Here is a 12,592-nt window from a genome sequence, read left to right as displayed (position 1 = left end):
ACGAATTCGTCTATGAGAAATTCATAGTAAACCTATATTACTCACTGATTACGTAGCTTTTTAACGGCGAAATAATTATTGAAATCGGTCCAGCAGTTTTGGAGTAATTTCAATACAAAAATACAAATCTTTTCTCTTTATATCAGTATATGTAGATTTAAAACCATTGTCAATTTTAATGTTATCACGCAATGAATAGTGTAATTTACATTAACACCTGTATATTTATGTTATTTGCGATCTGTCGCAATATGTTATGGTGGAAAGCGAGTTAAAATGAAGCGAAACCATATTATTCTGTTGCGGTTTCTAGCGTAGCTATATATCATGGTGGTGAGCTAATCAGACTTACCAAATCGTTAACGTTCATCCATTATACACACAAGAATTATGATGCAGCGGGAATAGAACTGTACATTTAAGTCGCATTGTAATGTTAGTTAATGTTCTATAGTATTGTATTTGATTTTAATGATGGGTTGGTGAAGATTACGTTTATTTTATCATTACCTAGTATTAGACAACTTATTTAATTGATACTGTCGCTTTTAACTCAGAGCAATGCTTCTCGTCAAGACTCAAGTTACGCGCCAATCTATCCATACTTCTAGTGACCTTTGACAGCTGTCACCTAGGGACGTGACGTTTATGCCGATAATCTAGAGTTGCGCCAATTCTATAGCACGGTACTAATTTTATTCCTAACACTAGTGAGTTAATAACATTAGGTTGACCTAAGTTTCAACGGAAACCAACTCAAGATACTTTGGACACATATTTCACGAAGATCAAGCCAAAGTACTAATGTTGACGCCAAAACACTTAATGAAGTTGGGAAACCGTCCATAAATAAACAAAAAATTAACTTAAAATAAAAACTATTGTTTGTAATGTAATAGAATTCAATAAAAATCATGAACCAATCAAAGATTTTGTAATTGTTAAGGCTAAGGGCGATCACAATAAAAGTAGCTCATAAACATAACAGCCGTAAACCAAGGTAACATTGATTTTAATTTAAGAAACAAAATTGATATTTGACAAGTTTATAATAAATGTTGATAAAGGATCCCAGGAGCTAACGTCACACGCCATTAGTCGACTGGCGACAGATGAAAACCTCAAGGGTCACGAGTTCAGACGCGGCATATGCGGGAAATTGTACCCTCGCAGACAAAACTTTGACCACATCTCACACCGCACATTTATCTCTTAACAGTGTTACCCCGCCAATTGGATCAGGCGGCTTAATCGAACCAACCCATTATGATATTATAGGGATTATGTTGTGACAGGAGACTGAAATATTTTAAAGCTATTGTTTTTGTCATCGATTTAATAGTACAGATTTACTGAACTAGGTTGAAACAAAAACGTACCTCATTCTTGTTAAATGCTCCATTAGGGTATTAAAAAATGTTCATCACTAGGTACTGAGGGAAAACATCACTACTGTTTGTTGTGACGCTTATTATTTTATTGCAATAAACTGAATCTTTGGGGGATATTCAATGTTTCTCCAACAACGTAGACTTATTGAGGGATCCGACCATTCCAGCTGACAAAATAAAACTGCCTTTCTTCTTTACTTATGCGACAGCAATGTCAAAAGTCAAATCATGTTTGTATTTAAGAAATTATACTCAAAATGAACTTTAATGTTTTAATTAACTTTTCAACAAACACTGCAGTGGTAGTGCCCGCTTTAACATCTTAGAACGAATGGGCCGGCTCGCCCGGTGTAATACCACGACCACACAGAAGACAGGCGTGAAATGGAAGCAATTCCGTGTTTCGTCTGATGTGAGTGTGGTGCCGGAGGCCTAATTTAAGTCCCTTTCCCTTTACCACCCTTTTCTTATAAAGAGAGGTTGGGAAGAGGAAGTGGATTTGACGGTGGAGGAGATGCATAGGAAGGGGAAATATCCTCTTTATGTGCGTCTCCTCCTCCGTCGGCCGTTTGCCACCTTATGTTATAAAAAAAAAACTGCTTAAACATATACATATTACTGATATATTCAAGGCTTGTCATACCACTAGCGGACACAGGCTTAGTTATCTTAAAAATGACGTTACTGTCAGATAGGAGACCAAAATCAGATATGTTAGATTGATTAAGATAGAAAAGATAGATTGTTATAATTTACAATTTGGTGGGACAAGCTCTTAATGTTATAAAATAATAAAGGATAATTTGTTCTAAAAATAATTGTCTTCGAATTTAATTAATCCCAAAACAGGAATGTGTACGGATTCAATATATTGCGACCCTGTCCTTAAGATTGTCTTCGCTTTTAATTTGTGTTGTTTTAAAACTTGATGGAGGAAAATAATTCGGGGAACCAACGAAAATTTAATAAGGCACAAAATTCTTGCGTATATCAAATATGTTACGATAAAATTACAGTTTTACGAAAAAAAAGACAATCTACCATAGTACGTGATAGTCAAATGTTTTTCTAGGGTGAAATCATCGAATGATGTATTAGTACTTTAATTGATTGCAGAATTGTTTGCGAAAGTAACGAAATGATAGAGCTTTTTAATTTTTGCACATGAATTCAGGTAGCGTATAAGCGCATGTGTACATAGTGACATGAAAACCAACATTGGCTTCATGTGTAAGCGGTAACTGAGTAATCATTTGGAAAGGAAAACTCAGTCAGAATATCAAAGAGTTAATAAATGTTTTAAACAAATCCTAATTAAATTACTTGAACATTTTTTTGTACATACCGTTTGGTTTAAGTTATTTGCATTAATTACAAATGAAGAAGCAAACAATAAGTAATATAATTATTTGTAACACTAGTTTTAGCCCACGACTCCGTCCGCGTGGATTAAAAAAACTATGTAGCCGATGTGTTCTTCCAGACTATACTCTACATCCATGCCAAATTTTTTTGAGATCCGTTTAGGCTACAAACTCTAACAAACATCCATCCATCCATCTAAACTTTCTCATTTATAATATTAATTAAAAGCAAGATTTAATTATCTTTAGATGACATTTGTTTATCATATGATTTACTGACGTCACCAATAGATTTGTGTCAGCCAAATATAACGATCATTTTTCACATTAAACATTTTTTTCGCAATGCGTATCATTTCTTATTGGTTCCCATAGCAACAAAATCCCCCGTTTAAGAGAAGCTTCAACAACAGAGGGATGTTTTCTTAACTCATTACTTGACGGGAAGATAACTGGATGACAACACGTCAAACGCAAATATGTATGTTACTCTTAAGCTTTGTACAACACCGCATTCAAGCCATTTCCTAAGTCCCCTTACAGAACGTTAAAAAAGAAATGAAGCGGAGAAAATAATAATCCATGTCGGCATTTGCTTTTGAAACAAATTGACGAAGTTTTTTTGAATGGACGAATATTTGATTAATCTCATAAAAGACTGGCAGGGAAAGTTACATTGAAAAAGCTATAGAAAAGCGCCCTCAGCTGTGTTTTCTTTTTTGAAAAAAAAAATCCTGCTCACGTTGTAGTACTTGATGCATTCAAACAACTCCAGCCGAGTGCTGGACCACCGCTAGCGTTTTTACTACTTAAAAATACATTGCACTCCGCACATAGCAAAGTTACTTTCAGCGCTATTGGTTACAAACACGTTATCGGAATGTATGGTAACATTATTTTAATATGTAGGAAATTGATCAATTACTTTTTAGTAATGTCATAAATATTAACATCTTTGAATTTATTTGCCGATATGTGCAGGTTGCATCACGATGTTTTCCTTCATCATAAAAACGTCGGGTACATTAGGTACATATGAAAATTCTAAAAATCGTAAAATCAAATTGACACATGGCGGGATTGGAACCCAATACCTGTTGATTACAAGTCAAATGCCACCACTATGCCACTGGCGCTTCTTAAATAAACTGATATAATATTTTTAAATTATGCAAGGATTGAAATTTTGTGTGAGTCTCACTTGTAACAGAATTATAACAAAGTTTGAAGTCCTTTCTACGTCAGTAATTTGGAAGTCTAACCCGTCTAGACCTGTAAGACGACGGGTAACGTTCTTATAAATTGTTACAACCACGTCAACGTACAATATTAAAGTTTTGAGAACAATGTGCCAGGTAGACAATATTAGGTTAGTTATATTTAGTCGTTTATGATTTAGCAATAATAAGACTTTTTATATGTATAAAATTGTTGTATTTTTAACATAAAAATGTAGGTACACTTAGTAAGAATTTCGTAGTCAATCTGTAAGAAATTTTAAATAGTTCTTTAAGCCTCTATCTAGACAGAGAGTTTCCGCGCAGTTTTCTTCTATGCATTAAAAACCATTGCGGTATAAAAGCTTACAAAAACTATCTGCACTGAATTGCTTTCACGGCGTGTTAGCATTCACGAAGCGACCATATTTCCTACTTTATCCGTTTCATTAGACAGTTATATTATAACAACGTGTGTAGGCCCCGCGCGTCTCCCCTCACGAGCCGACCAAAAGAGTTTTTATTTTTTGCCTCTTCTGAGCCCGCTTTTGTCCTTTTTTCGTTTGGCTTGTTTTATATGGGGCGTTTAATTCGATAAAATTCGCGTGGACTCGAATCGGTTTAGGAGAGTTGGGAAATAAAGCGGCATGAAAATGTTTCTGGCAATGTCAATGAAACTATTTCCTTTTCGGGAGCCGCTTAAAGTAAATGAATTGTACTTATTTATTACACTTTACTTATACCTTTCCACTTAAGTTTTCATTAATTTGTTTATTAATAGAATTTAAAATAGTTACTTAAAAGTCATATGTATACGTACAAGTATGTAAAATCCTTATAATCACCTTGATTCAATGCAAAAAAACTATAAAAATGTATTTGCTCTTCTAACTTAACTTATATGTCAATATATTTACTACAATTCTTAATTAAACATTTGGTTACTTATAGTTTGTTTTGTTTTGTCATTAGGTTTGCTTCGGTTGCAACAACTGTACCAGACCATGCAGCCGGGACGCACAACGTTCCGAATATCGCTCGTGAAACGAATTAATAACGCATCAGATGCAATGGAATTTCTGTTGAGTTTGGAACAGTATGACCGATGGAGCAATAAACGCATAGTTCTCGATTGTAACGCGAAAAATGCGAAAAACATACTAGTGGAGCATGTACGAAAAGTACAATTGGGCCGTAGAACCTACCACTACATGCTCAGTGGGCTGGTAAGCTTTTTCTGTTTCACTGAGCCGACGCCGAATAACGTCGAACGTGTAACAACCAATTGCAGGCGATCTCAATTGTCAATCGTTTTGAAGTCACAGTACGGAAAAAAGGTCAATTCACTCTTGGCCGTTTTAGAAACGTACACATCGCTTTTATGGAAGAGTTATTCCATTTTAAAGTTAAACGAACAAATTCACAATAAACCTATTGAACTAAATCCTTCTCGAATTCGTGTGGTTTTGTTAAAAAATAAAACAACGTTATTACTAAAATTTAACATTATTGTAAGAATCAGAGCAAATACTTTTAACTTTGAAATTGCGTATAAAACGATTGGAAAGCGCAGAGAAAACGTGTCTGAACAAAATCTAATTTTTCAATCAATTTCAACGTATTGCAGATTTTAAAGTGTGTGGTTTTAATTAACAGGTTATGGACGATCATTGGGAGAATGAAGTAACGGAATACGGTGCAGTTAACATCACGGGTTTCAGAATTGTGGATCATTCACGTAAGATCGTGCGAGATTTTATGGACGGTTTGCGAAGAATGGACCCCCGTTTCAAGGGGACTATATCGGTAAGTGGTCTGATATATTTCTAACTCTATATGCGTTGCCTGAGAGTGGCAGATTAATTAGCGCGTATGATCGAGTTTACAGCACTGCAGTCATGTCAGTTTAAAACTTGTGAATATTTAAAAATCATATTTCTTTTTAAATGGCATTTCCTTCTCTATAACTTCGCAATGTTTATTTTGTATTGTTAGCATTTGTATTGAATAGTCATCCTTTGAAGCTTTAGCATTCATTTTGAACGTAGAACAAGAAGCTATTAGCGATGGAGGAGTTTGAGTACTAAGAATATGTACTGAAGAACACTCTATGCTGTAAACACCCATTTAAGCTTCAATAATTAACTAGCTGTTAGGTAAACAAAATATTGTTACAATGCGAATTAACTTTGCAAGAAATAATTAACAAATTGTACTTAATTAAGAGTGTTTAATTTTTTGTTGTTAATGTTTTGACCGAGTTGTTTTATTTTTGTAGTATTTGTTTAAAAAGTATTTCTAAAAAAATAAATTAAGCGATATAAAATGTTACAGCAAAACTCTGACCTAAATAAATGTTCCGATAACAATAGCGTGATTCTTTCTTTTAATTTCTTGCAGCAAATCGTGACAATTTCTCCGTTAAGGGTTTTTATATTTTTTTTTTTGCTTTCTACGTGCAATTATGATTTAACATTATGTTGTGAGAAAAATCATACTTTATTTCTGGGATGATATATCAAAAAAGTCTATTTTAAATTTTTTTATCGATAGTTACTATATTTCAAAGATCATGTAACTTTTTTTAGGGATTTTTAGGGAAGTAAATCAACCAAATTACTTGATATTAACCATACATAGAAATAGATACGGAAAACATTTTCATACAGGAAGAAATGCTTTAAAGTGTAGTTTTTACGTTTCATATGTAACATAGAATATTAAAAAAACAGAAAGGTTGGTGTTTTTCAATATAAAGATGTATTCTTGCAAGCTTTTAACGTTATGCTAAAAATACGGTTGTAATATTTTAAAGAGGTCATATAGGTGTGCGAAGCGAAATGAAATATATATTCTTGGACGAATAATAATTATTCTATTCTGTTCTTAATTAAGCAATACCCATTTAATTAAAAATGTATCATTTTATATAAAAACATTAGTAGATTTTTGTTCATTTACTAATATTTCCTTTAACCATCCCAACTTAGTTCTACGCTTGTGCTAGGATACGGTTCACGACAATAGTCGAATGGCGGGATTTGAACCCTCGACCGCAAGATCGGTAGTCTGTACCCCAAACCATTAGGCTACTGGTGCTCAATTTTCCATTTTCCTAATGTCTACATAAGGCTATTTAAAACAATTTACATTTCATAATTGACAATTGATTTAAAACGTTCATAATGTTTACATTAATAGAACCTTCGCCTCGGGCAGGTGTATTCATTTTTATCGCTTCGATTGATCTCTCTGTGGGGTGTAAATTTCTGTAATGGAGTCTAAATTTCAATACCCAAGAATCCAAGCGTATTTTATTGCAAGCTTGAATTTAATAGAATCAAAGTGAAACTTCATGCGTAGATCTTCAACTAACTTTAAAATGAAAATTAATAAAATTTCTAGAAGTTTCAATTCATAAAAGATTTACATAATTATGAAACTTTAGCGAGAAATCCAGAGCAATTTAATTACCCGTGATAACATTTTTAATACAAACTTTAGCATATAACAAATCATATTGGAAAAAATATATTGAAAGAGTCAATATTCGTGCATTAATAAGTTATTGACACTGTATAAGACGACATTAAAGCTTTAAAAATATTATTAGTATAGCGAAACAATAACTTAACATTGCAGAGTATATTTACAAATCTAATTACTCTAAAGTATCAACAAAATTTTACGTTAAACCCAAAACGTTATATAAAGTCAGCACGAAGGTGGTAAATATAGCTTCGTTTAAAGAAAATTTCGACGTAGAGTAATAACGCGTTTATGTAGATTTCACTAACTTGCGTACACCCTAATGAAACCGTAAGTGGGTACCCGGCATAAATTATTACTTCATATTATGATCTCGCCGTTTCGAGTTACACTTCGGCCTTTTTAGATTTAACAACGTTCTCGCTTGAGAATTGTTTCAGAGAAATTGGTAATGTGTTCATGGTAATATATCATAATGTATTCGTTGAGTTATCCATTCGAATGTTATGTTTATGATGGCTAATAAAAACTTTTTAAATAATTTATCATTCTCCAAAATTGTTCGATCAAGATATTTTTACAGATTTTCGTCTTAATAACTTATTTATCATCACTGATCACTAGCTACGTCCCCAAAAAAGGGCTCGTAGCCTACACTAAGTTAAGGTGACTAGGCCATTGTCAACCACGCTGGTCCATTGCGAGTTGGTTGACTTCACACATATCCTTGAATTTCTTCACCGATATGTACAGGTTGTATCACGATGTTTTCCTTCACCGTAAGAACGTTGGGTAAATTATGTACAAATGAAAATTTCGAAAATCACATTGGTACATGGCGGTATTCGAACACAAGACCTGTAGATTACAAGTTAAATGCTTAAACACTGAGCCACAGACACTCTTAATTTACTTGTACTGGTATAATTAAAATGACAAATTTATTTTTATAAAGACTCCTATTATTTTGACGAAAAAACGACCTAACATAACTTAAATATTTTGTAACAACAATTACTAAATTATTCAAATGTTAACCCAATAACCAAATAACCGAAATCAATTTGATAATCTGTTGTGTTCACTGCACTGACAACCCTCGGTAGATGGAGAATGATTGATTGACTTGCGTCGATGTCATTCACCACTGTTACGATTCTGTTCCAAATCACTACCTCACTTACAATTTGTACCAGACATTCAATCGACTTCGATGGAAATTATTCTGTTGGGCATTTGCGTAATTGCAAATTACATCTCAGTGGCGCCCCCTGACAATGTCAAAATAATGTGACAAGATCTTTGTCGCAAAAGATCTACAAATTTTGTTATGTGTAATCCTGACGTGAAGTGGAAGCAATTCCGCGTTTCGTCTGATAAGTTTGGTACAGGAGACCTAATTTTAGTCCCTTTCCCTTCGGACACATTTCTTAAGATTAAAGGATGGGAATTAAAAGAGGATTTGACGGTACAGGAGGGGCATACGAAGGGGATTTATTCCCTTTATGTGCGACTACTCCTCCTTCAATTAAGGATAGGCAACGCATCTGCAATTGCGAATATCTCTGGGCAGCGGTCGCGGTTCATTTCGGTGGATTCAGGTGGCCGCTTACTCGTTTTCCATGATGTAATAATATAAAAAAATGTTCGTGATATTCTTTTCTAATGGCTGTACATGTATATCAGAGGTGATAACCAAAAGTAAACTTGCCGTTAAACTATTAAGTATGGAAACACTTTCGCAACAGGCGCAAACGGCACTAATGTACGATGGTGTACAAGTGTTGATGGACGCACTTGGTAGACTCATGAGGAAGAAACCCGATGCGTTTAGAACTGCGTTACGACGTGCTGCAGCACAAGCGAATTTAACCAAAGTTATTGACTGCAATCCTAGTAAGAGTTGGGTTATACCTTTTGAACATGGTGATAAAATAACAAGATTGATAAAAAAGGTAAGTGTTAAAATCATTCATATTAATATTATAAATGCGAAAGTTAAATTTGTAGCCCAAACTGCTGAACAGATCCCGATGAAATTTGGCATGGATGTAGGGGATAGTCCTGAAAAATATATAGGCTGCTTACTTTTGTTATTTTTTTTATTCCACGAGGACAGAGTCGCTGGCAAAAGCTAGTTTATAAATTATCTTTTCAATGGTTTCAAAGATAATGCAAATATATTAAAATATTCTTAGCACAGATATTTCAGACAGACCATAGACCTATTTTTAATTTATTAAAAATGTAATTAAGTTCTATACAATAAATAACCTGCCTCTATTTTTGACAAGGTTACAAAGGATCAAGATTTTTTTACACTAAAATGTACTTTTTGTGATTTTGTTAGAAAATTTTTACGAATAAGAAATACTGATTCAAATATCTGTTTGGTTTTAAACAAAGCGGTTTTCGAGCCCGTATTTAAAGAAAGTTTAGCTTTGTGCCGTCAACGTTCTCGGCGCTTTACCACGTTTGATATGTGGGCGTAGAATCAAACACAGACTATTTTGTTTCTTTAAAAATGTATAATAGTTATTTGTTTTTACGAGCAGAACATAATTTAGAGTACATTGAGAATTAATGAAATAGAAAGTTTATTATAAGTATAAAGATGTTTTAATTTTTTTTTATTTTAGACGGATATTGAGGGTCTTACGGGAAACATTTCATTTGACGAAGAAGGCCACAGATATAATTTTACTTTGCAAGTTGTGGAAATGACTGTCGAAAGCGCTATGATCCAGGTATAGTAAAAACTTTTTTCATAAAAAAAAAAATAAGATTTAGATATTACAGCACATAGCTAGAAATTTTTATGAAATTACATGTTTGTTTTTATTTTCATTTACATTTAAAACTCTTAATATATTTGTGCATAGAAATAAAAGCGGTATATAATTGTATACTTTTTATGATCTATTTCTTTTAAAGAAAATAAGTAGAGCCAATATCTCGGATGTTAAACAAGGAAAATAAAGTTTAATTCATTTTGTGATATTCAAAATATAAATTTTACGACTGTACACAAAACAGCAATATTAATAAATTTTACTGCTGCGGATGCACTGTAATTTTTCTTATACTGGAGTTTCTCTAAAGTATATTTCTGTATAACTAATATGAATCATTTTTCAAACTTAGCTGTTTTATAAAGTTCGCTGTGATTTAACAATACTTTACACACACGTTACGTACTTTAGGAAATATGTTTCAAATGACCTTTTTAAAGCCATGTAACTACGAAAAAATGGTAAAGTTGTATCTAGGGCATGTCCCACTGGCTGATAGAGACTCAGATAGCTTAAAAATGACGTCACTGTCTGATATGGGAACAAAATCCGATATTGCCATCACATATTTTACACGTTGGATTGTAATCAGAAATTTACAAATCGGTGGAACAGGCCCTTAATGTTTTTAAAGTGTCTTACAAATGATACACGTTTTTTAAGACATTAGTTGTATCATAAAATATTTTTACTCTTATTTAACAAAAGAGTTAAAAAAGAGCATGGTTTTTAAAATACTCTATAGAATTGCTAAAGTTTAATCCTACGCGAGCGGAACTTGGTGCGACTTAAGAATGTAATTTTTTCAAATAAGACCTTATTACAAAAAGTAGGAATTCTACTTAGTTTTTTTTGATATTGACTGAACTATAGTATTATTTTGTTAATTTATTCTCTTCATAAAAACTAAGATTAAACATTTATAAGCTTTAATTCTTTGACACCTTTATGGGTTTTGTTTCTTCGGCTTCGGATATCAGTTTACAAAATAAATAATGACATCATCATCACACTATAAGTCGCCACCGAGGGACTAAGTAAGGGTGATCAGGCCATATTCAACCACGCTGGCCCACTGCGGTTTGGCTGACTTTACAATATCTTATAATTTCACGATGTTTCCCTTCACTATAAGAACGTCGGGTAAAATATGTACATATTTTCTAAAAATCTAAAATCACATTAGTATATCCCGATATTCGAACTCGAGACCAGTAGATTACAAGTCAAGTGCTTAAGCCACCGACTATATAGGCGACTGGTATACATGATTTCTTTATTTTAAGACAATCTTTTTTCAATCGTTTAGGTAGCCACATGGACGGACAAGCAAGGTCTTACGCTAGTATCCCCAAAGTATATTCAACTTCATTCACCGTCTTCTCTAGACCCGAATAAAACGTACATCGTAACAACAATCTTACAAGAACCATACATGATGCAGAAGCATGATACAATTGGTTACAGTCGCAAAGAAGATCAGTTGCACGGATTTTGTAAAGATTTGTTTGACTTAATCGCAAAGAGACTGAAAATAAAATGTAAGAAATACCCTTTAAGTAATTTTCGTTTATCTTGATAACTGGATATTTTTTTGGTAACTTTATAACACATAGCTTTGTAAGGAATATGTCGTTAGAGTGTAATTAACAAAAAACTTAGTTTCATTGAATTTACTTTCAAAGTAATCCTTTACTGAGTATATTTTGAATATTTCTAAAGATTAAAAAATAAAATGACTAAGTTTTCCATTACTTTTAGATGAACTTCGTCTCGTGAAGGAGAACAAAAGTGGTAGCAATACCAATTCTGATGCTTGGTCCGGGTTGATGTCGGAAGTTGTTAAAAAGGTAAGAAATATTTACGTCAATTTCAATATCAAACACTAATACTTACTTTATTAATTATAACGGAGAAAAGGGTAACAGGGAGCACGATTCATACTTTATTATCAGATATGAAAAAACTGTAAAATTAGCGATCTTATATGTGACCGAGGCTGCAATTTATTACGTAAGTCACAGGACACCTAAGATTCATTCACATTTCAAGTGTAAACCGTTATCATTAAAGTCAAATCGATTAAGCAATTAAGTTGCGTTGGCTGTTTATTAATTCAAAAATAATTTAAAAAAATAACTTAATTAATCACAAAGTTTAATAATAATAAATACGATATAGACTTTATTCCTATTTTTACCAAACTCTTTATTGAATCCAACGTAAAATAAGCAACAAAAATACATGCTTACAACCTTACTCGCTTAATACCAAGACCCTTTTTGCGAAGGTCTTCGACAATATCGATTACCTATAAAATGAAGCGTGGCCTATAAATA

General features: G+C 33.0%; 1 protein-coding gene across 1 annotated transcript in view; it reads left to right on the top strand.

Moving 5' to 3' along the window:
• Nucleotides 1-12,592, top strand: part of LOC106111955 (glutamate receptor 1-like) — a 53,661-nt gene that overhangs the window by 29,279 nt on the left and 11,790 nt on the right. The window contains exons 5-10 of the mRNA XM_013294168.1: nucleotides 4,945-5,198; nucleotides 5,629-5,778; nucleotides 9,210-9,416; nucleotides 10,101-10,208; nucleotides 11,563-11,794; nucleotides 12,015-12,103. Coding sequence (XP_013149622.1) covers nucleotides 4,945-5,198; nucleotides 5,629-5,778; nucleotides 9,210-9,416; nucleotides 10,101-10,208; nucleotides 11,563-11,794; nucleotides 12,015-12,103 — 1,040 coding nt within the window. The remainder of the gene's footprint in view (nucleotides 1-4,944; nucleotides 5,199-5,628; nucleotides 5,779-9,209; nucleotides 9,417-10,100; nucleotides 10,209-11,562; nucleotides 11,795-12,014; nucleotides 12,104-12,592) is intronic.

Source organism: Papilio polytes, unplaced genomic scaffold (assembly GCF_000836215.1).
Source record: "Papilio polytes unplaced genomic scaffold, Ppol_1.0 DF824381.1, whole genome shotgun sequence".
Classification (NCBI taxonomy): Eukaryota; Metazoa; Arthropoda; class Insecta; order Lepidoptera; family Papilionidae; genus Papilio; species Papilio polytes.
This window is presented reverse-complemented; position numbering and strand designations above follow the sequence as displayed.